Raw genomic sequence first — 26,088 nt, 5'->3', positions numbered from 1 at the left:
TACTGATTGGTCTAAAGCGGCAGAGTTACAGTATATTGTTCTAACATACTACTCTGTGATTCTTTTAAAACATGTATCTGTGCGTAACATGTAGGCAAATTTATTTCCTTTGCAATCAATAAAGTAAGGGACAAACTACTTCCTGTACAGAAGTGGGGACATTCACTAAATATTTACACAGTTTTTTTCACCAAATTGAGTCAATAAAAATAAGTGCTTAAATTTATTAAGCACTTAGTATGTCCCAGGATCTACGACACCAGAAACAACAGATAAATAAGACATAGCCCTTGCTTTTAAGACTCAGAGTAAAAAATGAAATTTGTAGGGTTTGGGGAGTCCTATGTTTTGTGAGGCATTACAGAGGCAATACCTATTTGGCAAGTAATCTTCACATTTATTTATCTCAGCAGAATTTTTCTTGGCGCTGTGTTCTTATCCACCGTGCCAGATGTTAAGAACAAGTATGTTTCTCCTTTCTGAGGGACAAGTGACAGGTTACATTTTCCCTGCGTTCTTTGACCTTACAATGGAATCACTGAACATGTAGCAAGAGTGTAAATGTCTGCTCTGCCAAAAGAAATTTTTATGTACCTTAAAAAACAAATCTGAGTAGGGAAGCTGAGACCCAAGGAGCTTCAACTAGAATGAAGTCAAGAACACTAACATTTCACTTGTACCTGTTCTTCTCTGATAAGGCATAAGGAAAAGAACCAGAGGCCTCAGGATGGATAGAAATAGAGGGGTTCACTGTTGGGAAGCTATCTAAACAGAAGGAAGATATACTACTTTTGGTATATTTATGCTGGAGAAAAAATTTTCAGAGGTATATTTGTGGTTCACAAGTGTAGGTTAATGGGCTTTAAACAACAGATTTGCCCTGAAATAAAAGTTTACTTTAATGAGCAAGTCTGTATTACAGGTTAAAATAAAAACAGCAAATTTAGAAAGAGACAATTGATCACTACTTAACTTCAAATATTGAGGTGCCTATCAAAGCTATCCAGAGTGTATAGATATGAAATTAGAACCAGTCTTATAAAAGAAAAAAGAATTTGCCGCAGATCTATAATTTAGAAAAAAAAATCCTTAAGCCTGGGCTGTGTCTCTGAGGGTCATGATTCTCCCTGTTTTCAACTCTTATAATGTTATTGTTAAAAGGGAGAAGACGAGGGATGGGAAGGCAAAGCTGGCTTTAACCTAATCATAAGGCTTCATTTAAAGTCATGCCAGAATGTTGACTGAAAATTTATTGGTAGGGTTAAATCTTAGACATCATGACTCTGTTATATATAAGGTTTCTTTATTTTTTACTCCCTCCCCTCCTTCCTTCCTTTCTTCAAGCTGATTTAATATTTACCCAGAGGTCCTTTCTCAGGCATGGAAAAGATCATTGAGACATCAAAATCACTTTGTCTTTTGGGGTAGAACGGCTAATGATGGAGCATTCAAAGTCAGGACTACGTTTGCCCTCTGAGTCATAAACCACTTCTGCCTGCAAGTCCACTAACTGGGGAAAGCTGAGAGGAACATACTGATTTTGAGGGTATCATCTGAGGTTGGGTGCTGGTCAAAGAGGGAACTCACTCCTCCAGCACACTATGGTACACTTATGACCTCAGCATGTATTTGTCGAATGGACTGGAGTCAATCTTGCAAGCTCAGATGTTCTCCAAATTACCATTAGGCATGGAGTGTAAACTGAAGGAGACAATCTCCAGCAACACATTCATGAGTGACTCCTATAGAATTCTTTTCCTTCCACCACACCTCTGGATGTCTTGTCTCTCCTCTTCTCACCAGGGGTGGCACCCTACGCTGGTGTCTTGGGTGGGTAGTGGACAACAGTGACAACACAGAGGTCTCCAGATGCCCCACAAGACATGGGGAACTAGGCTGTTTGGCCAACGTGCAACTTTAGCCATTACAGACATGATAAGTGTTTCGAAACAAGTCAATATAAAGTATAAGAGGGAATAGCAATGGGTGGTCATTACAAGGAGGTGTATTTCAACTTTACCAAAACCACAACTTTCTAAGGTGAAGATCTATGCACCAATGGAATGAGCTCATGAGAGAGAGATCGGAATCGATGAGTTCTTTCATTCAATAATTCACTCCCACAGCACATAGTTACTGAAGCCCCACAGATGCCAGGCACGTTTCCAGGCACCAGGGATACAGTAGTGAACAAGACACAAAAATCCCTGCCCTTGTTGAGCTTTTCTGGGGGCAGACAATTCACAAGAAAAAGAGGTAAACCATTTGGTGGGTCAGATGGACTACACGTTTATGTGAAATTTTAGAGAGGTTGGCCAGGGAACGCCTCATTGAGAAGGTGGTGTTTGGGTAAAACCTGAAGATGAATGAGCAAGCTGTAGGATTTCGAGGAAGAGCATCTCAGGCAGACAGGACAGCAAACACAAAGGCCCTGAGATGGGACTGTCCCATCTCAGTGTTTGAGAAACAACAGAGAAGTTGGTGTGTCCAGAGCAGAGGACATGAGGGGAAAAGACAGAGAGGAGGTCAGAGTGCAAAGATGGAGGCAGATGGGCATGGTCTCGTGGACTGTACTGAAGGATTCTGGCTTCTACACTGACTGAGATCATCCCATCACTGGAGGGTGCTGAGCTGAGGACTGGCCCATTCTGACTTACCCTTTAACAGCATCATGTGGCTGCTCTATTGAGATGTGACTGAAAGGGTGCACGGGTGGAACTGTGAAACCACATAGGAGGGTCTTAAAATGACTGCTGAAACAAGATGGCAGCCATGGAGGAGTGGGGGGGCTTGAGAAGTCGGAGGATTCTGGCTATATTTTGAAGGTAGAATGGACATGATTTTTAGATTGGTTAAATGTGAGCTGTGAGAGAAAGAGAAGAGTCCAGAATGACTGAAGTTTTGGCCTGAGCAGCTGGAAGGATAAGGCGGTCATTAACCGAGATGGGGAAGAATGTATGAGGTGGCAGCTTTGGGAGGAAAGAAACATCAGGAGCTCAGTTGTGGAAATATTAAGTTTGATATGCTAAGTAGATATTCAGAAAGGGTATCAAGTAGACAGTTGAGTATGGGAGACCAGAGTTCAGTGGAGAAGTCCAGGTGGATTAAACCTGGGGGTCATTAGCATGATGACCCCCTTCAAGCCATGGCACCCAATAAGATAACCTATAGAGTGAGCACAGGTAGAAAGAGCGGAGAGGTGGGGAGGAAGCCCCTTAGGAAACTCCGCAGAAAGAGTCCAGAGAGGCAGACGGGAATCTGGGCAAGGGCGGCTATTGCAAGCTGATGAAGGAGTAGCAAGATGGCTCACTTCGGTTGACTGTGAAGAGGTAATATAAGAACTATGACCACAAAGTTCAACACTAACCCCACCGGGAAACAGGGGGTTCACTATGGCCTTCTTAAAGATACAGTTCAAAGAGCTTAATACTCTTTGCAGGGGCTTCCTGATCTTCCTCACTAGGTTTTCATAAAGTTACATGGTCAAGTGAGAGGATCAATTTTAAAGGCTATTTCTCATTTGAGATCAAACAACATGCTACTGAACAATCAGTGGGTCACACAAGAAATCAGAAGAGAAATGAAAAAAATACCTTGAGACAAATGACAATGGAAATGCCATATACCAACATGGGAATAGTCTATTCTCAAGTAGATTAGATTTTTGTTTAACATGATCTAAAGGCTACCAAATGAAAATGAGACTAAACTCTTTACTTGTACAGGGCTCCTTGGTCAAGTTGAAAGCAACAGAATCAGAATATTTTAGGAAATGATTCCAGGGGCACCTGGGTGGCTCAGTTGGTTAAGCGTCTGCCTTGGGCTCAGGTCATGATCCCAGGGTCTTGGGATCGAACCCCACATCGGGCTCCCTGCTCAGCGGAGAGTCTGCTTCTCCCTCTTCCCTCTGCTTGTGCACTTTCTAATAAATAAAATCTTTAAAAAAAATGATTCCATCATCTTGTATGGTAGAAAAACATGACTAGTTTGGGAACCCTGCATTCATTCCTTCCCAACTATGGAAGTTTAGATAAAGTATTTAACTTTTCTGAGCCTCAGTTTCTGATGTGTAAAAGTAGGATGATGATAGCTATCTCACAGGATTCTTGCAAGATCAAATAAGATGCCATACAGGACAAATGATTAGTAATGAGTAAAGCTTACATAGATATTATCAACTATAAACTGTGTCCACATACATGCTTTCACTGGATTCTACCAATCCTACGGAGGACGAAGACCTGGGTATTACTATTCTCATTTTAAAGAAGGTAAAACTGAAGTTCTGGGTTATTAGGGATTTGCTCAAAGTCCTAATGACCCTTTGTGCTGAAGTTGAGACCAAAAACAAAGTTCTTCTCTCTGATCGGGGCTCTGTTCACTGTCAAGGTGTCCACATGGGCACCGCATAACATGGGAATTAGTGAGGCTAGGAGGTGCTTCTGCCCTGGGCCAGTTTCTAAATCTGACTCCTTCCTCCTGGTGGTATAAATGATGGGGGTGTGGCAATGCTGTTTGAGGAGATACACCCTGGGCGTCCTACACAACCTTCCCCTTGACCTTCATCTTTCCCTTCTCTTAGTTACCCTTACGTTGCAAGGAAGTTCCTAAGAGCCCTTGATGTAGTCACTGCTCTGAGGGCAGGAGCTCTTACTGCCCTTGGGGCATCTTTAAAGAATAACTCTGAAGGTGTCCCCATAATTAGAATATTTTGGAGCTGGAAGAAAACTCATTTAGACAAGCTGGCATTTTATAGAGGAGGAAGCTTCCTTCTGGAAATATTGAGATCTGGGGGCAGGGCTCTCAGGTCATGTCAGAGACAACACTAGCTCCAGGCAGCCCACGTTCTTTCCACCCCCCCATGCTGCCACTCACAGTGTGGCTGTGGCGTGGCATGCCGTGGCACCTTAAATCAAAATTCCAAAGGATTTCTCAATTAGTTATTTGAGTAAAATGAATTTAACTCCACCTATTATAGCATTAAAAAGAGCTTAAGCCACTTAATAAATGGTAGCTAGAGTCACCTCTTAATGGATAATCCTGTTTTCTCCTTTGCAGTTTAAGTGCTAGAAGACAGAGTGACTTTAAAACTGCTCATGAGAGGACCCAATTATCTGATCAGCAATTCCAAAGAACATATGCACAAACGCAGAAGCATACCTCTTTATGAATGGTGTCTGACAAGGAAAGAGATATTTGTGGCACAGGAGTTCTGGAAAATGTAATTATTTATCCTTTCACAATTAATGAAAGCAATTGAAAATGAAGCTTTCATTTCAAATCCTTTTTATCTGGATGAAACTTTAATTTTACATAATTAAATTGACTTCACAGTTCAGTGTGTTAAAATATGCAATTAAGCAGCATATCAAGGTGAAATGCCTCCTGTTGTTGGCTCATTGAGAACTCACACTGCTGAGCTCCGAAACAAGAATGAACACCTGCCTACCTGCTCTTATCCCAGAGCCAGGGGCGGCACAGAGCCTGCAGGGCTGGCTTCCCAAATGCACAGTCGAATTTTCTCACACGTGCCAACTCCTGTGCAAGCTTGTTGGATATTTAAATAGTTTTCACTTCCCTTTGTTTTTTCAGCGGAGTTTTTATTTTTTTTATATGAGAAAATATTGTGGGGCTTGGATGATGCAAACTAAATGACTAACTTTATCCCTTGCAGAAGTTCCTTCTAAGACAACCCTTGCATCTTCAAAGTTGCTGCCTTCAATTGGTTGGAATTCTGTTGAAACTCCCTTGTTCCAATTTTGCCATTTTACAATTTGTGACAAATTTCAGCGGAGACCTCTTTCAATTATTGTTGCACTCCTGGGAAACGCTTAAGAAATGTTGCAGGTGGTTTTGAAGGGAGATGTTCTAATGAGATTGGGGAAGAGTTCCCTGGAAATTTATCTTAACAGGCAGTGGTCTGTCTACGTAGAGAGCTCACCCGTGTACTTTTCCCTTGTATTCCCTTTGAATCGTACCTTTGCGATGGTTAATTTATGGCTCAGCAGCCTCCTATATTCCCTTAAGGAATCTGTGAGTGGAGTACAGCTCAAAAATTAGAATGGAGTTCCTTTCTGTTTCCATATAGTGTAGGATTTATGTAACAGCGATTCTTGTTTTATCCATTGGAGAGGGTGTGAGGCAGGACTGATGGATCTACGCAGTATCCTTACTGTAGTGACACGGGGCACACGTGAACCCATTTGGTGGCTTTTCCAGGCACACAGAGAAGTGTGTTGTTAGATTAATTATAAAAGCCACAAAATGACAGTATGATCCTATCATGAGATTCCTCAGGACAAACTTCTGGGAACTGGGGGCATACGCTCTACCTCCAGGTATAGTCTCTCTAACGCTCCTGCTGTTATAGGATGTAGGTTGTTAGCATGGTCAGCAGACCATACAATGAGAAGATTGTAAAAGGTGTTGTAGTGTGTGCAGTAATGTAATGTATATCAGAACAGACGAATGTTTTACTCTTTTGAGCCAAGACTGGAGACATGGTATTGTCTGCTTCCAGGATACCACAAGCAACGTAGAATTAGTAAATTCCTCTAAAATTCTGTGAGCTAGATTGGCCTCTGTCTCATTGCACTGCTCTGAAAACCAAAGGAAGCCTTGGCTACCAAGGGATAGAAAAAGAATAGGCAAAATAATAGTTTCAATAAGTGAAAAGTGATATCGATGCACCCCTACAAATTGTAAAAGTACCTATTTAAATATAATCAATTTCGTATTCACAAATTATATCCACTTATCAGATCTCTCCTCCCTTAGGATTTGTAGAAAGTAACAGCGATAGTAGTTCTGGTTCTTGCGCCGCACTTGAAAGCAATTAAACTACTGTTTAGTGAAACTGTTCGTACACAAACACACAAGATCACTGACTGGTCCTCTCCCAAACAATCCAACTTTGGAAGTCTCAACACTGAACCAAATGTTTAAATAATACCAAACCATAAAAGCTATTTTGTAGAGCTACTACAAGTCTTGTACCATTTCTCAGAAACATGTAGGTTTGATTACATTTTCTGGTCTGATTTTATACAGACCCTGTCGCAGGAGGCTCTGAAATGTCTATACAACAGAGCGGCTGATACATTCTCAGAATTCAGAGGAAAGAATTTCGACTGTGAAATGAAAATGTGGTATGACTGAAATGTTCCTCAGCACGGCCTGATGCTCTTTGCTACTTCACTGGATCTGATCTGATACAGATGAATTGCTACTGAGTTGGGCCCTTCGGAACCAGATGGAAGGAACTACAGACTCATGCAAGGGTGATACAAACAAATGAAGATGATGAACACAGAAAAATCACACACAGATAGTCCCCAGACCTTACACTGGCCTCTTTAAAAAAAAAAAAAAAATTATTTGAGAGCGAGACCGAGAGAGAGTGGGGGAGGAGCAGAGTGAGAGGGACAAGCAGACTCCTTGCTGAGCATGGAGTCTGATATGGGGCTTGATCCCATGACCCTGAGATCATAACCTGAGCCAAAATCCAGAGTTGGATGCTTAACAGACTGAGCCACCCAGGTGCCCCTATGCTGGCTTCTTTTGACTTCCTTTCCCATCAACACTTTTAACCAGGTGTTGGAATGGAAAATGCTTTTTAAAATGAAAACCTCAGCCAAAGGGATCAGACATCACCATGTAACTGAATCCAGTGGAAGACAAGACCCACTTTGGAAACTGTTGGGGGTTATCCTCTAATCCTAGCCGTTTCTTTCTGAGGCATGAATTCAGAATTGCTGTCACTCTTATACGTGGACAGAAGTTAGAATTCTCCATTGCAAAGTAAAAAATGTTCCCGGTTTTGTTATTTTTCAAAAATTTTTCTGAACTTCCTTATTTGGGGTCAAAGGATGTCTGAAAAGTTAAGCGTTCTCAGTATAACTTTAAGTTGTACAGAGAATAAACAGCACTCTGGTCCATTATTAGGTGGTGGTAGAAATCAACCATCTGCAGAACTAAGTGGTGTGTTCTTGAATTCATTCCTTAGGGGGAAGTAATTTATTCTGCTATTGAGCTATTCTTATTAACTTTGAAGTGAAGCTAACTGGACAGAGACCTGTGTACATCCACCAGATTACAGAGACTGGACTAGGGTTCCAAATGAATGAGCGCAGGTGAAAGCACTTTAAATCTGTAACAGGCTTTAAAAAGCATAATGATTATCTTCCTATCATTTTTTTTTTTTTATCTAGAAAGTACAACTGTGAGAGGGAAGTAATTATGTTTTTAGAAAGCACTACTCCCTTGTGAAAGGTTTTTGTGTTTAGAATTTTTTTTTAATTTTTAGAATTTATTTATTTTAGAGAGAGAGAGCACACGCACACATGTGGGTAGGAACAGAGGGGGAAGGAGAGGGACAAGCAGACTCCACGCTGTGCGAAGAGCCTGGCATGGGGCTCGATGCCACGACCCTGAGACAGAATCAAGTCAGATGTTCAACCGACTGAGTCACCCAGCTGCCCCATGTTTAGAATATTTTTGATGGAACTGAGTAAACTAGTATGTATTTTGTCCATAAATCAGGAAGATAAAGAGCTCGAGGATGACTGTGCTTTCCCAGACCTCTTGATTTTCTCTCTTTATAGTTCATAGTTTACAAGCATCAACAGCGACGGTCTAAATATAAAGCTTGCTACACTATCATTACATGTGACATTCCTGTAGACACTAATACATACTTCTATTTGAGGCCTGTTGAAGCAGCAAAGAGTTTTTGAAGTTAGCAACTACTTGAAATAGTAAGCTACATTTCCTAATTCAAGGATGGATTTAGTTTGCAATTAGAAATAAAAACGAGAAGCAGGACTACGCAATTGAAGGTGCTGACATAAGTCCAAAGTATTAAAGTTAAAAATAACAAAGACAAAAACAGTGAAATAAATCTAAGTCTGCAACAGACAGAGATGATGAAATTCCATCCCCAACCACTTGGCTTAAAAGTCTGGAGAGAAAATGGACATTCATCTTGAATAAGGATTTGCTACTTCTTTCTGGCATGCTGTAATAGTCTCATATCATTCAGTAGTCAATGTCCTATTTTTTATTCTAGTTTGTGTTTCAGAAGACATTCTCTTTTTGAAAAGAAATAGGAGGACTTTTCACCACCCAGATAGCACATTTAAAATTCAGTCAATTAGTTAACTGTTGAAACCCCTAACTGTAACTTTTTAGGGCCAATATGGTGTCTTCTCTCAGAGAGGAAGAGTTTGAATTCAAATAAAATGATTGCAAACAGTTTAATAAAGACATTTGTAGATGGCTTTATGAGCTCTCCCATGCATTTATTTCAACCTGGGAAACAGCAGAAAGCATGGAGAGGATATACTCTCTAACCAAGCAGACCAAAAAAAAAAAAAAGGCCATATCCTAGCCATTAACTTAGGGAGGGAAAAAGAAACTGGAAAAACGCATTTAAATCACAATCATGGACTCCAAGAGCCTTAGAAAGCTGAAGTGTGAAAATCCTACATTTTCACTGCGCAGACTTCTTGAGTTGAGTCTAGGGGGAAGTCTATGAACCAGACAGCATTGAAAGACGCAGCACGTTAGACCCACAAGGGAAGCGCTGTACTTGACGTGCTTGAGGCGCCAGGTAAGAGTTCCCCAAAGCCATCTTACCTTTGTTTTCTGCCTTCAGTTCCTCTGCCATCAAGCTGTCTTGTCGGTTACCAAGCACGAATGCCAGAAACGAGAGGATCAGAGCATCCAAAATCCCAATAATAGCCAGGATGTACGCCCAGCGGACCGAACAAGCCCCAAGAGTGTACTTGTCTGTCTTTTCTCCACACATCCGTTTTACTTCATCTGAATCCCAGCCATCAGGGAAAATCATACAGCCAAGCACAAGGCAGGCAGCTGAGAGAGAGAGAGAGAGAGGGAAAAAAAAAAAGTAGTTAACATAAATGTTATTTTAACAAATACTGCTGTGTGTCAAATCATTGCTTCAAATTCTTGACTTTTTTTAAAAAAAAAAAGATTTTATTTGAGAGTGTGAGAGAGAGCAAGAGCAGGGGGGAGGGGCAGAGGGAGAAGGAGAAGCAGACTCCCCGCTGAGTAGGGAGCACGACTCGACTTGGGACTCGATCCTGGGACCCTGAGATCATGACTTGAGCTGAAGGCAGATTCCCACTGAGCCCCCCAGGCACCCCTCAAATTCTTGATTTAAAGAATAGCAAACCCTACCACTGTCCTACCCTGAGTATTTGTTTTTCCCCTCCCCTAGTTTACTTAAAAGCAGCCTAGCCCTGCAGCTCTGGGAACACTTTTGCTGCAAGCCTGAGCATTCTGAGAGAGGTTAATGTATGTTGATCTGTAAGAAAATACTAAAAATTTGAAATTTGGTGTGTATTTGTGGGAAGGCTTCCATTGCAAATAAATCATAAGGAATCACAACACTGCAGAATGACAATTCAACACTGGCTTTGAAGAGTTCGATAGCAGCCAGAGAAGGGGTTAGGATAACATGGAAAATACCCAGTGTATATTGACTTGGACTCATAGTAAAAAAATAATTTCATACTGGAACCTCTTTACACACACACACACACACACACACACACTGAAAGGTTTCTTGAAACTATACTTAGCAGATGCAATGCACCCTGATATTTTCTTTTCTAATCTCTATTTCATTTTTAAAAAGGCTGAAAAACCCTGCAACATGGTGTGGTACCAGAATTTTTAATGGAAATTCAGGAATATAAGCAGAATACTTATATTCTGTCTCCCAAATATCACTATGGGAATCCTATGAACACTTTTTATAGAATATGTCACTTTGCAGATTACAGAAGATAAGTGGCCATTTGTTGCTATTCTCTTTATATTTAATTATTTAGGGGTAAAGGAGGATAGTTTTAGGTTATATAGGGCTTTCTGAACAGGTGTTTTCATTAATTCACTAATTCATTAATTACTCATTAATTCAACAGCTACATATTGATGATCTTCTATGGAGTGTCAGACACAGTTCTTGGCACTAGAAATACAGCAATCAAGAAGAGAGACATGGTTTATATATTTTAGTAGGGAAAGAGGCAAAAAAAAAATGAGTAACATGCAAATAAAATAGTTGGAAGTTGAACTACTAGGTAGGAAAGAAACAAAGGGCTCGGATAAAGAATAATAGTAAGGCCTTTTGAGGGGGTGATATTTAAGCTAAGGCCAGAAACACACAAGGCACCAGACCTGTGAAATTGGTGGGAAAGACGTTCCAGGCAACAGCATGTGCAAAGGCCCTGGGGTTGGAAAGAGGCCTGGGGTGTTTGCAGAGCAACCAGGAGATCTGTGATGGGATGGAGATCATGTTCAGGCTGCAAGGGAGGCAGGGGCTATGCCTCCAGGCAGGTTATGGTTTCCAGGGCATGCCACTTAAGACTCTGATGTCACAACCAACATAGAGTTGTGTGATGGTCAGGGCCAAAAAATTCCTGAAGCTGGCAAGCTGCAACCTCTTGAACAAGCCAGCAGTGGACACATGATTTCCTATTTTTTACAGGAGCATGACTCTACAGGCAGGTGTGGAGGACACAGAGGCCAAGAGGGGTGACACGTAGGAAGACTGCCTGGGAGAACTTGGATTTAGGGTCTCACATTATTTTATAGTATCTCTGCATAGGTAGTGGTCATGGACACTTCCCTACGTTACACCTCATTATGTCTCAGAAGGAACCCTAACTTCCCTTTGCCTTCAGTCCACCTCACTCTAATCCAGATCACATATGACTGCTGAGACCATCATGCTCCAAACCTTTGGAGGCTCCACCCCCTCGCCCCTCACTGATACTGAGGAATATGCAGATGTCTTAGGTATCCAAACGCTCCACGATCCAGCCCCCACTTACTTTCCCAGTCCCCCTCCCCTTTAGACTCTCCATTTCTCTTGGGTTGAGCCACACCTGACTCCCTGTCTATGCACCAAGTTTTGGGGTCATTCTCTTTTTTCTTTTGCCTCGAGTATTTGCCGCATTGTCCCTAAATGGTCCACTCTTAAATATTTTTCAGTGATCAGGTGCAACCCCTCCACAAGGCAAGCCATCTCGAATTCTTCTTGACCTACAATACTGCCCTTCTCAGAACCCCTGTAGCTTCTGACTGTACCTACTTAGAGTCATTGTGGCTTTTTACATTTGTTATTTGTTTACAAGTATTTCAATTAACAGATTGTATGCTTTCTGAAGAAGGAAACTTCAGTAAGCCACCATAGTCCTAGCACCTAAAACAGTAACTTGTAGATAGCTGGCACTAACATACTTTTGAATGAGAAAGTAAAATGAATGAATAAATGAATTATAACACCTAAACAATATACTTCAACATATAGTTTATAGAACTCAATATCACAACTACCCAACATCACAAATTCAGTTAAAGATTCATCTTTAAAAGGGAAGATTCAACAGAGCCAATTTTGTTACAATCAGACAACAGATTACATGTACTCAGGAGAACACAATTAAAAAAAGTTGATGATTTCAAAATATTTCAAATTTCTACTCCTTCTGTTTCTCCTAGCACTGAATACCAACATGCTCTCCAAGGCCCTTCTCGCAATGATGATCTGTGTGTTTAAAAAAAAAAAGTTTGGTTTCCATAAGCAAAAATTAACTTTATTTGGGAAGCCACACAAAATGCTTGAATCCACACAGTTGAGAAAAATCTCTAAAAATTTTGTTACTTGGAAGCTTTTAAAAATATTCTAAATGCTTTTTTACACATTAAATGTTTATGTATGAGAAAATTACTTTCTTACACAGAAAAAATGAAAGCCAAGTATTTTTCCTTTATGAATGGAATCACTTGGAGAATGACACTATTATATTACTTATAACTCTAGCGAAACTTAATAGAAATCACCAAGTGACACAGGTTTGGGCAGGTTATTGGACGCTGCAGGACAACTTCACTGGAACAGGCTGTTTGTGCAATGGTGACATCAATAAACACATCTTTTCTCAAGGTCTTTTTACACTGAGCATAGACAACCTTTAAAGTTTCCATTTCTGGAAACTGAGTTATAAATTAGGATAAAAAGAGAGGCAGAATTAATCTGAAACTAAAACCACAGGAGAATGGGAGTGGTTCTATCATTGCTCCCTATCTTCAAAGGATAGGATTTCCTTAATCAAATTTTACGAGATAAATCTGAGAAGAGAGGGCATGCAATTGTGCTTTATTTTATGCAATGGGTATTTGGCTCAAAGTTACAAACACAGAATTTTGGAAATGCAATTCTTATTTGCGATAGGCTAAGGGAGCAGCTGTTCAGAGAAATCGGAGGATAAAACCTGGGCTGACAGGCTCGGGCTCCGGCCTCCTGAGAAAAATGTTTAGGTCTCCCCCCAGTAAGGATACTCCACACCAGGTGTCCTGTAGGCCACAGGGCGCTGGAATATATCCTGGATGCCTCACCCACTTCTTGCTGGCCTTCTCTTACAGTGAAACATTTGGTCTTCTTCTAATGTATCTGTTCTGAAAATCTGAATGGCTTTATAACAGAATAATAAAAATGAAGCTCAATTGCATTTAAAAGCTTTTAAAACTTTGTAAGTGAAATCTGTGATTAAAATCCTATTTTTAAAAAATATTTTATGTATTCATTTATTTGAGAAAGAGAGAGCGTGCATGTGCGAGCATGAACAGGGAAGGGAAGAGTAGAGGGAGAGGGACAAGTAGACTCTGCATTGAGGGCAGAGCCCGATGCAGGGCCAGATTCCAGGAGCCTGAGATCATGACCTGAGCCGAAACCAAAAGTCAGATGCTTAAATGACTGTGCCACCCAGGTGGCCCCCCAAATCCAATTTTTAAATAAATGAATCCTATCCTTTTGAAAGCTGAGCTTCCACATGGCCATTACGTAAAAAAACTTTAGTTTCCGACAATGTATTATCAAAATATATATTTTCTTCTCCTCCCATCCAAACTTCCCCTACTTGGCTGTTTTATTTTTGAAATGAGAAGTCACCCGAAAGTTATGTGTATTTAAGATTAGCTGAAGCCATTAAAATAGTTTAGGCCCTGATATTTCTTTGGAAAGGTATTACTGTGTTCTGCATTAATGTTTGAGTACTATAATAAATTCTGTTTTCTGGCACCCTATTAACCAGAACCTTCTTAACCTGCATGATGTGTATAGCCAGTGGAAGCCAACAGCTGTTCCTAATCCTAGGCAGTACCTGCAAGATCCTAGGCTAATGTCTCAGGCAATGAAAAATTAAATATTCCTCTTGGTTTTATAATTATTTCCAACGCTTTACAAATTGATCATCCTAGAAGATGGAGCCACATCACTATACTAAACATTAGAATACACAAGGCACTGTAACATTTGATTAATTTGGACATGCTATTTCCTGACCAAAAGGAATACATGGAGAATTAGTTCCAATTGGACTATTATCCCAAAATGGTTTCTTATTAGAATGTCACCCAGAAAATGACTAACTTACTTGGAGCGATAGATTCCTTCATTTCAGCAGCAGGTTTTCTGGAAGTATATCAGAGAACATTTTTTGAATGTTAAAGAGCTCACAAGCTGGAGGTGAATAGAGAACGATGATGGAAAGAAACCCGTGTCCTTACTGTATGCTGCCATGACATCCTCTGACTTAGAACACATAATGAAGACGTCCTTGTGAGGACAGGGCTGTTGATTTCAATTTTAAGCGTATTCCAAATGGTTAGGAAGCATTCACATTCTAAAAGAACCCTCGGTCTGAAGGCTGCGGATGCCCAAAGTGGGTTCTTTTGAAATACTACAGAAACAACTGGAAGCTCCCTAGAGCCGCTAATTGCTCTGCCAGTTTTCTGTCCAAAGAGTTGAATGTAAGCTCTGTGAAGGAAACGTCCTTAGAAAAATCCACCAGTGTTTTTAATTGGGTCTTTCTCCAAAGGAAAATTAAGCAAGATGAAAAAAGCAAGGGGGGTGGGGGTGGGGGTGGGTGGCAGGACTATGATGTGGGTCACGTGGGCATGCCCACGCGGCTGGTCCAACTCTCCTGACCAGGACTCTGAACCTGAGAATGGCTTATTTTTTGGACAGGAAGAGGAAGTCTAAATTCATTCTTTAAAAAGTCTACGCACTGTTGCACAAAAAGCATGATAAATTGCCTCATGTTGCTGAAGCACTCACGGGGAACGTGGTGAAAAAAACGAACCGGCATTCACTTAACTCCACAATTATGCAGGCATGTGGTCACTGAAGGAGCTGACGCAGCCAGAGCCGCCCCGCTACTCGCTACTCGCGGGAACGTCACGTGATTGTCACTCTGAACACCTGGGAAAGGAGAGGCGCTCCTTCCCACAGCTTCTTCATTAGCCCACAAACCGGAGCTACGGTATTTATACACCGGTGTACACCTCAGTGTACCTCCGGACAACGTAGTTGCCAGGTAGCCCGGGACACAGAATACTGTGGATTAGAGTCCGGTGGGGAAAACAAAGGGACTCCTAATAAATTTTGGTCGTAAACTCGGTATAATTTTATGAGCGTTTACCTAGAGGTCATACCACAAAAGGTACCACATCCCTTAGAAAGCAGGGCAAGAGAAAGTGTAAATAAGCACTGGGCTCTCAGAAGAGAAGCGTCAGACAGGGTGTGTGACGACGATAAGCGCTCCCCTACGCTGCCCCCCGCTCAGCCCTAACTGCGGAGTAAAGAGCCATACAGCTCTCTGTACGTTGTGCTGAATCAACCGTGCGCCCCGAGCACAGCTGAAGGGGCTCATCAGGAGTCTGCCCACACCTGCGCTTAGGAGCCACCGAGTGGAGAAAAAGCTTTTCCAGACTATGACGCCAGACAAGAGGAAAAACCATTAATGGTACAACATCACTTGCTAATTTACCCAGAATTTGAGGCTTAATAGTCAATGTAACACAAATCAGGATTTAGGACTTAAAAACACAATGCGGTTCTGATCTCTAGAATGTTCACTAGCCAGGCTTTCGACGTGTATCTTGGATCCAAACAAACTTCTTAAACTCTTGATAGTGACATAGTTAATACACATCATGATGACAGCTAATAATTATTGACACTGTGAGTGGGGCTGCACAGCACATCATCTCATTTAAATCCTCAAAACCAAGAGAAACATGAGAGCACATGTTCCTGGCTTTTCTAATTTCCACAAAGAGGGATTTTTCCTATAATACTCTTGGCCCCTTATCCCACACCTTATTCCTCTCCATGGAGATGGAGTGATTTCCCAGAGGCAAATCTGGGCAGACGGGCCCAGCCCCCTCCTGACCTTACCTTAGGAGCTGCTTGCCTACACGAGGCCCGTGTTCCACTGCTGTGTGCTGGGATGTGACACAGGGCGGGCTTGCTTTTCCAGTGCTGTCTAGAAGCAGGAAGTTAAGTAGGCCTAATTCTGAGGGAGCAGCTTAGGAAGTCCTTTTGGCCGAGCGACCCAGGGCCATTTCTTCAACCTCATCTTTCTCATAATAAGGGGATATTTCGGTTTCCTGCTGCCAATTCTCTCTCTCAGTGGGTTCAGAGCTGAGGAAGTTCCCCGCATTTGGGAGACTGAAAGTCTTTGATTAGAGAACCAGCATGGCTGGCTTATGGTGAGCAGATGACTGGCTTGTATCCTCACAGGGTGGAGAAAAAGCTAGGTCGCTCGCTGCCCCTTCTTATACGGGCACTAATCATCCATGCGGTCTCCACGCCCACAACCTAATTACCTCTTAAAGGCGCCACCTCCTCATACCATCACATTGGGATTAGGGTTTCAACCTATGAATCTTGGGGAGACATAAAAATCCAGTCCATTGCAGAGGGGGGACAGAAGGCTGTCATTCATTGCTTCTCAGTCAACCCCAACATTATTTTCCGTTTTACATTTGAAGAAGCTGAGGCACAGAACTTTCAAATAGCTTGCTGAAGGTCCTACAAAGCCCACGGATGGAACAGCCAGATCTGAATCAGACAGACAGTCTAGTTTTGGAATCCATGCTTTTAACACCAACTATGCTATTAGCCTTCCCTTATTAACAATAATCAACATGAAATCACTTTAGAACATTGGTTTCAGTACTAAGAACACTTACAGAATCTTGGCAGTGCTTAACATGGTGTTTATAATTAGACATTTATTCTTTGAGTACGAGAGCTACTACTAAAACGATACTTAGAAACTGTGAGTTTCTATATGTATAAATATTTCTTTTGTTTACACTACTATTACCTAATCAGTATTTCATCTTATATGTAGTGCCAAGAGCATTAATTATAAAGTCTACATGCATGGAATGGGAATTAATGAGGTTTTACTACATAAATACACATATATTTGGATTTATACACATTTCACAAGAAAACCCACCCTGATTTTTTGGCTTGATTTTTTTGGCTTGATATTTTAAGTTGGCTATGTGTCAGCCAGACATTCTTATGTGTTCTTTAAGAACACTCTTATATTCTTATATTCCTTTTGAGATTATATGTATAAATATATGTATGAATACATATGTACCTTCTTAATTTATACATGGTTACTTGTATGTAACCTAATATCTGCTTTGGGTAAAAATTAGGTTCTATTGAAGTTTTGGGTAACTTCTCTGGCTTTTAATACACATCGTTTTAACGAGCACTTTCATAAACATAACTGAAGGTGCCGGCAGGTCACGAACGTGTCTGAAATTGTTTGTTTGTTTGCAGGAGAGCCCCAACATTTTCATGTGCCAAAATCTACACTGTATTTCGGACACAGGGTCTGAAGAATAGATTCTCTTTCTCCACGACCATTTGAACAGAACCCTTTGTAGTACACATATCACCATTCTCTCAGCAAAATCTGCTGGAGCCAGGATAACCCCGACAGCAAAGCAACACAGACTAATAATTACCCGGCCAGCAGTTTCCCATGTGGCTTGTTGTACTGTGGCTATTTTATCTGTGAAACAAGGAGGCCAGCGGAGATCACTGAATGCTACCTACTATTTCCCTATATTACTCATAGTTAGGAATCAATTTATGCTCACTGATGCCCCATACATCCACATATTATGGGAAATAATGAGCGCGGAGAAATGCTTCGGAAACTGGCTCGTGTATTCCCGCACAGCAGGTGCACAGACGGTGGCATACTCGCTCTCCGCCCTGATTCATCACGCGGGACTTGGGGAAAGTCACTGTTGGCTGCCACTGGACAAGGTCAGGGATCTCCTGCCAATCTGGCTACCAGGATTTCGTCTCTCAGCACAAGGGGTAACTCGAAGAGCAACGAAATGCCACCTCAGTGAGGATGAGTTCTCCCAAGCCTGCCGGACCCCTGGAAACAGACTGCCCATTTCTACACACTTTCTGGAAAAAAAAAATTGGCCCCAATGGCAAGCTTTTCTTTTACACAGCTCGCTCACTTTTTTATGTTTATATTTTTAAATTTTAGTGCAGTCGACATACATTATATTAATTTCAGGTGTACATAGTGATTCGACATTTATATACATTAGAAAGTGCTCATCACGATAAGTGTAGTCACCATCTGTCACCACACACAGATATTACAGTATTATTGACTGTATTCCTCATACTGTACTTGATATCACCATGACTTACTTTCTAACTGAAAGTTTGTACCTCTTAATCCCCTTTCCCTATTTCGCCTCTCCCCCCCACCACTCTGACAACCACCAATTTGTTCTCTGTATTTATGAGTTTGTTTGCTCACTTTTCATTTTACTCTCCTGAGGTAACATTTTAATACTTTAGAACCTCAAATGGCAAAAATGAATTGTTCTAAGGAAACATATGGAAAAACTAAATATTGCATGCCAAAAATGTCAGAAGCAGAACCAAGTGCAAGAAAGATGACCATCTTTTGTAAGGATAGAACTCACTTCCAAGGGGTGATCAGATGTACACATTTACACATTTCTAACAGACTCCCAGGCTGTGCTTTTTCACAGTTTAGCTGATTATCTATCTATCTATCTATCTATCTATCTATCTATCTATCTACCTACTTACCTCCCTACCTTTCTTTATCTACATATCCCTCTGCACCAGTCCTGGTCCTTACACAGTTAAAGAACAGTGGCATAAGCTCTAGAGTGCTGTCATTCTCTTTGCAGAAAGGACTCATAATATCATTCAGGACAGACGTGATCTAGACCAAGCACCGAATTACTTTCCCACCACATTGAAAAGGGCAGAGCGTGATGGGGCTCTGGATAGCAAAATCTGCGAGCGGACTCTTCCTTACGTCTCCTCTGCTTCTCTTCAGTGTCACTTCTGCCCTCCCATCCCCTTGCCCCTTGCATGCTTAAGATCAAGGTTATGTGGACTCAGAGGAACCGATTCATGACATTTAAACAAACAAAAATCTAAAGAAAAAGACAACTGTGGCAAACTGTTTAAATTCCCTTTTTTCCCCCTCTTTATGTCTTGTTCCTTTTCCCCAGCAGAGTTTCCTTAAAATGTGTTTTTAGGCTTCCATTTTCTTTGCTGCTCCCTCAAAACAAATTATCCAGACTTTGGAAAATAAATACTTTGAGCTATGTTAGTCTTCGACCGATCTATGGCAAGCTCTTCCGGTAATTTATGTATTTACAGAGGATGCTGCTGCCTCAGAACACGAAACTCCCCAGAGAAACTGAATTGAATTGGCAGTAGGTATCCAAAAAAGTGTAGGACAAAAACCAGGTCGAGAGAGGGTAAAAGAAGTCAGTGTGTTAAATGTTCTGTCAAAAATTTTTCGCACCTCTTTCAACTTCAAATTCTGAAAGCGGTAGCCAAAAGTTTATAGATAAAACCTTGACCAGCGTGACATTTGCACAATGCTTGAATCTGAACAATGACTTCCCTTGACTAAAATGAAATTTAACCCAGTCTTAACCTGCCAGTGAAATGCCCAGAAGGTGGTTTCGCTTTGAACTCGAGGTGCTACAGAGTGGCCTCAGGCAGGGCTGAGGGTAAGTTCTCGAACCTGAGCAGGAGCTGGGGCGTTTGCTCTCTGCCCTTGGGGATCTTTCCTCCCCTCAGGGTTCTGTACTTTCACCCTTTATCCACAGGCTCCAGGTGCCTTCTGGGAATACAAAAAAAATCTGTTGTGACGCATTTGCTACTCTCCCAGCTGAGGCTGGGGTTTGCCGATGGAAATACAGTGATGATCTAAAGCATGTTAGGTTCTGGGATGATGGCCGTGTGAATTACTGATAGATTCTGCTAGTTAGAAACATTTAATAAAGTGACAGGATGGTACACTTGCTCTAATATGTTTCACTAAAGATTTTCCCTGTTCTTCTTCTATTTATTTGTTTTTCTTACCACTATCTGAATCTAGAGTACCTGTTACCTGTTGGCCCAGACAGAGCAGGAGATGCTAGTTCTTCTTGGAGACAAATATACGACCATGGGCAGAACTTAACATTTCTGAATGGAAATTGAGAACAGTCTAAAATGGCCACAATCCAGGCTTGGGTCTGGTCCCTGGCTTACTTGTGCCCAGCTCCAGGGAGTCAAGAGAAGATGAATTCACAGTCTCCACCTTGCAGCATTGCCCGCTCCCCCTCTTCAAAGTATTATTTGCATTCTTCGAGGAGAAGTCGATTTTTGTATATAAAAGAAATATCAATTGAGACAAGTTATGGTTTGGCTGACTCTCGAGTCAATGGCAATCTAAACATTCCCTTCTTCATAATGTGTATTTGTTTTCCATTGTTACTACAACAAATCGCCACCGCCAACCTCGTGGCTTAAAATGATGCAAATCTTATAGTTCTGTAGATCAGAATTCTGAGATAGGTCTGACTGAGTTATAATCAAGGTGCTATAGGGCTGCATTCCATTCTGGAGCTCTACGAGACAATTCACTTTCTTCTATTTTCCAGCTTCAAGAGACTGCCAGCATTCCTTGGTTCCTGGCCGCTGTCCATCTCCAAGGCCAGCGATGGCGAGTTGAGTCTTTTTTGTGTACTATCTCTCTGACCCTCTTGTTGAGTTCTTCTCCTTCTAGTTTTAAGAATTCGTGTGATTAGATTAGGCCAACTTGGATAATCTCCCCATCACAAGGTCAGCTGATCAGCAAACTTAATTGTGTCCACAAACTTAATTCCCGTTTTCCATGTAACCTAATATATTCCCAGGTTCCAAGGGCTAGTGTGTGGACATCTTTGAAGCATTATCCTGCCTACCATGTAATATGACACATAGCAGTGTATTGTTGTAATCTTGTTCCTGTCTTCTGATTTGTAGTTACTGGGGTCCAGATAGAGGCACACAAAATCAACTGTAGATCTATTATATGGGACGAACCCTGAGCACCTGTGCCTCTCACAGCTGGCCTTCCACGGATCACTGCTGGGTTTTCTCAGCTTGTGACATGGTTCTGTCTTGGTTTCCTGATTAGCTTTATGGTTTGTTGTTGGGGCCAACATTTGGTCTTATTTTGAGTCTGTCTGGAGTCCTGATATTTTGCTTGGCTCTGGCTCTGTAAATTCTTTTTCTTAAGCCCTTAGCGGCAAGTTTGAGTTATGTTCCAAGAAGGTGGATTACCTTGACCAAAGCAAGTGATGTACAGAAAGGCCTGACTTGTGGGCCTTCTAGCTGCAGGACCCAATCCACTACTTGCCCACTCTGTCTTGGACATTACCTGCTGCTTGAATCAAGATGAATTTTGCCGTCCTTTGAGCCACTGGCTATTCCCAGTAGTGGCTCAGTATAAGATCAGTCTTGCTTGTCCCAATTATCTCCCTTTAAGCACTGGCTTCCCGTTGGGGTTATAGCATGCTACCTGGCCAAGCTCATCTGAACTGTAGCAAACAAGCCATCTCAACAGCTCCAACTCTGTAGAGGCTGTCACCAGAGACTATTTGTCTCCATTCTTTCTTAAAATGTGGGTGATCAACACACGAAACTGTGATATCTGCAGAGTGACAGAGCTAAATAAAAGCTTCCTGAAACTTCTCCCATGTAACACATTTGGAAGTTTGAGTAAGAGTACATAAGCATTCTGTCCTCTTATCTCTAGGTACTGATGTATTCAACCTGTGGCCCAACCTTCACACCTCTGAACATATCTTCACGAAGACAGGAGACGTACTGGGAGGTCCAGAACTAGTTGCATGGAGTTAGTTATGGGCCTAGTGTGTAGGATGAGCTCAGTATTTCAGTTCTTACCCATGACTCCCATGTGATCAGTGCTGATCTCTGGACCCTAATGATATTATTATTTTTCTATAAAGCCAGAGTCATCATTTAAGCTTCTGAGAGTCCAGAATCCCCAGTGAAATTAGTAGTGTGAATAGTATTGAAGAGAAGAGAAAGATCTGTCAGAAAAATTGAAGCAAAAACTGGTAGTGTCTTCATTTGCCCAGAGTATTCTGATAATGTAAAAATGAGAGCGGACATTATCAAATATTTGTGCTAATCACACTCTTATATGAATCAACCCATTTAAACTTCATTACACCCCCATGAAGGAGGAACTATTGTTATCCCCATTTTATAAAAGATGGAACAAGAAGGGAGATCTTAAGTGACTTGAAAAATGCCGCAGGCAGTAGGTAAGGTGCCAGGACCAACGCCTTGGGTAGGCTGCCTGCTGTTCCATCTGTTAGCCATTATAGTTACAGGGCTTACTTTTTACTAGTCCAGGAAGATACATGGCTTTTCTCTAACAGTAAAATTAGAATGCTAAAAAAGAAGTAGATTCACCTAAGAACTGGTGAGACTGATGTAGATAATCTGGCAAAGACTGGACTGTGACTTCATTAAGTAAAGTCAACAAGGAAGGTCAAAGTAGGCTGGAAGGAATGCAAAAATTGGACCCACCAACAAATATCTGGATTGCAGTACATCGCTGGAAGGCTATTACTGGGAAATTGTCTTGTAGAGGCACAATGCTAGAGTTCCCATGAACATGAAGAAACGGACCAATTTATCTCAAGGTATTGGCATTCGGAATTGTCAAAATGACATCCCTAGAAATAACTGGCAGCAAAATCTCAGTAAACTAAATGTAGGAACTTCATTGATTTTTGTTGTTGTTGAACTCTAGAGCAATATATTCCCAGCTAAGGGAGTTCTTGTCAGTGGCTGATGAGAGTCTTAAGAGGTGCCATTTTGTGAATGGCCAGACGTAAAGCGATTTTACATATCCTTGGCAAATAACCTCTTTGGTCAAGTCACTATTATTAATGTCGCAGGTCTGGGGATACTCGTGATTAAAACAAATCTAATGCCCTGTCAAGGGACTCGTAATCGAAAAGGTACCCAGTTTAACTGCTGTAATGAGTAACCAAGGGAGGCTAAGGGAGACATAGGCTGCTTAGTATACATGAACATATAATTTTGAACCTCCAAGCTATGCTTTGGAATCTCAAATTTAGGGGTTTTTTTGGTTTTGTTTTGTTTTGTTTTTGTTTCAGACCATTATTCTTTCAACCAGATCTAAGATTTGGAAGAGGACGGGGGACAGAAGACTGAGATTTGGAGGAGGTAGGTAAAACAGTGTCTATGTGTGGGGGGCATGTCTATTTAATTACAGCATATAAATATCCAAATATAGGTATAAATATAACTGTTAAGAACAGGAGGGTAACTAGTATCAAAATAGAAATATGCAGAACTTGAAATTACCAGGGAGACAGAAGAGATTTTTGAAAAGGTAATAATATTAGCAAAAGAAATGTGAACTTGGTTTAGTCTCAAGCTGAAGGAGGTCTGGGGATGTTTCTGTTCTATTACAGTAAGATTCAAACTCAGCTCCCTATATCATCAGTAGAGTAGAGACTGCTCATCTCTTCTACTGAAGGATAGACAGCAATAGATACCAACACTAGATGTTTCCAGAGTGAATGATGTGTTTCCTTGAGAGAGCCCACATAACAGCAAAAATGACTTACAATTCCTATATTTTGGATGAGGACACCTCATACCTTCTTCAGTGCCAGATTCTAGAATGCTACCTAGAAACCTGAAGTGATCTGTAGACTATGAAAGCTGACCAGAAGCTCACTTGAGGGCCTTTCTGTATGGTGACAGGTGTTTGGTTGTTTCTGCTAGCCCTCCAAGCTGGCTGTTGAAAGTGAGGGGGAAAAGAGTTCTAGGCACTCACACTTCTGCTTTCCTCTTCCCTTTTATTTCTGACATATCCTAGGCCTTTGGCCTCTCTGATGTCCCTCTGGATTTCCTTCTTCGTATTTTCTGGAAGTCAGCACCATTTCATGGTTTTAGATTACTCTTGCTTGCTTTGGATTGGCTTGGCTGGTAGTGTCACCCCCTAAACCTCACCTCTTCTCTTTTTACACATCCCCTTTCCTGCATTGAGTAGGGAATCACACTGGTTCCTTAAATTCTGTGGGACATTTTTTCAGTCATGCAGATGAAATCAGTGGAGAACTCAGCATGTCTTTTATAAGCCAGGATGGAGCCCGTGTACTGAAAAATCTAAACAACTAAAAAACAGTACCAGAGAAAATGGAAAAGGCATAGCTCTGTACCTAAAACTCTTCATGTGTCAGAGGGAGAGAAGGAACATTCTCTTTGTGGTCCCAGCAGGACCTCTATCAGGGATGGGTAAATTCCTTAAGGCCACTGAGGTTCCTGGAGGCTTCAGTTGGCATGTGGCCATGACAGACTGGTCTTCCTGGGGCATCACTTGCTGCCGTATTACAGACTACTCTCCTCTGGCTGCTGGCTCGTGCATCCTCATGGTTCCGACCGGGTCCCAATTATGCACATCGAATATGACCAGGAAGTTTCCACATCCGGCAGGGAGGTGTTTATTTTATTCGTCGTTGGCTGATACAATTCTAAATTTGACAGAATGTATTTTTCACGGAACGACTGGTTAGAAAACCTATGCTTCTGGCTCTTCCCTGACTGAACCCTACACACTCTGGGAAGTGATGTGGTCTAGAGTGAATTAGACCTAATGGAGCATGAACGTGGGTCTCCATCCATCTGTTGTCAGGCACTTTCAGATACTGGGTTTGACTGGAGGTGGTGCTGTGGATATGCTTGAGTGATGATGCCACCGTTCCTCCAGCACACCCGGGATATTGAATGCTTGGTGTCATATTGAGAATGGAGATCTAAAGCTTCTTTTTTTGTGTTCTCCTCATCCCACACCAAGAAACCAGGATACCGTTCTGTATCATATATCAGTGTACTTGCACATCGGAGCTTGTAGGTACCACCCCTCACCCCTGGGACAATGGCCACTATTCATGTCCACCAGTGTTAATTCTGATGTTGCCAAGAATGAGAAACATGCCTGGGTCACTCAGTCTGCAATGATATCAACATCGATGCTGACCATTGAAATTTCATTACCAAGACATACATCCCCCATGCAACTGACCAATGATGACGTTTCTCCTATTTGAAGAGAGGAGGCCATCAGAGGGTATTTTGAAAGCTATGCCACACCCACCTGAACACTGGCTTCCAGGGAACAAATTACCACCCTACACAGTTCAGACATCCTCAAATGATGTGGTACAGGAAAGTGATCTTTACTCAACTTAAATTTTAGCTCTGCCTCCACCTGGAGAATGAACTACATCATGGATGCATGGTTCTTGCAGAGACCTTGATGGTCAGGAAACTGAGAATATTGCCCATCTGGCCTGGCTTGTCCTGCTGTGACATTTACAGATGGGCTGGTGATTCTCTTACCTGGTGGTCTCTTGGGATGCTGAGTCACAGGCCAGGGCTAGATCCTATGCAGCAGGGTCCTTGTCAAGTCCTCCCTGTGAGGATGTCCCTGCCTGGTTCATCCACTAGTGGTATCACTAGTGGGCAGCAACTGCTATCCTGGAACTTTTTAGGTACTGACAAGTACCACACCTGCCATTGCTTTGGTCTGATCATGGGTAATGGCTACTATACCCTTGAAACAGGGTCAGACTGTAGGCCTGTGACATAGTCAACTGCTTTGCCAGCAAAAAAATGTACGGGGAGATGGAGGCCTGAGAACACATCCCTGACTCACTCCTCCTCTGAAAACACAATGAGAAAAATGAGGCTGCTGGCAGAGCCTGGGGACGCCAAGCTGAGAGCTAAGGTCTTTGCTCCTTGTGGTGTTGAGCAGGAGTGGAGACAACTGCAGTGTGAAGCCT

General features: G+C 41.8%; 1 protein-coding gene across 1 annotated transcript in view; it reads right to left on the bottom strand.

Annotated features, from left to right (window-relative positions):
• Nucleotides 1-8,960: 8,960 nt before the first annotated feature.
• The window catches only part of LHFPL3 (LHFPL tetraspan subfamily member 3), a 372,770-nt gene continuing 355,642 nt past the window's right edge, over nucleotides 8,961-26,088 (bottom strand). Inside the window, exon 2 of the mRNA XM_040644352.1 lies at nucleotides 8,961-9,873. Within this exon, the coding sequence (XP_040500286.1) occupies nucleotides 9,530-9,873 (344 nt within the window). The 3' untranslated portion in view covers nucleotides 8,961-9,529. The remainder of the gene's footprint in view (nucleotides 9,874-26,088) is intronic.

This window comes from Ursus maritimus, unplaced genomic scaffold (assembly GCF_017311325.1).
Source record: "Ursus maritimus isolate PB19 unplaced genomic scaffold, ASM1731132v1 scaffold_3, whole genome shotgun sequence".
Lineage (NCBI taxonomy): Eukaryota > Metazoa > Chordata > Mammalia > Carnivora > Ursidae > Ursus > Ursus maritimus.
Note: the sequence above shows the minus strand (reverse complement) of the source record. Positions and strands in the feature narration are given on the sequence as shown.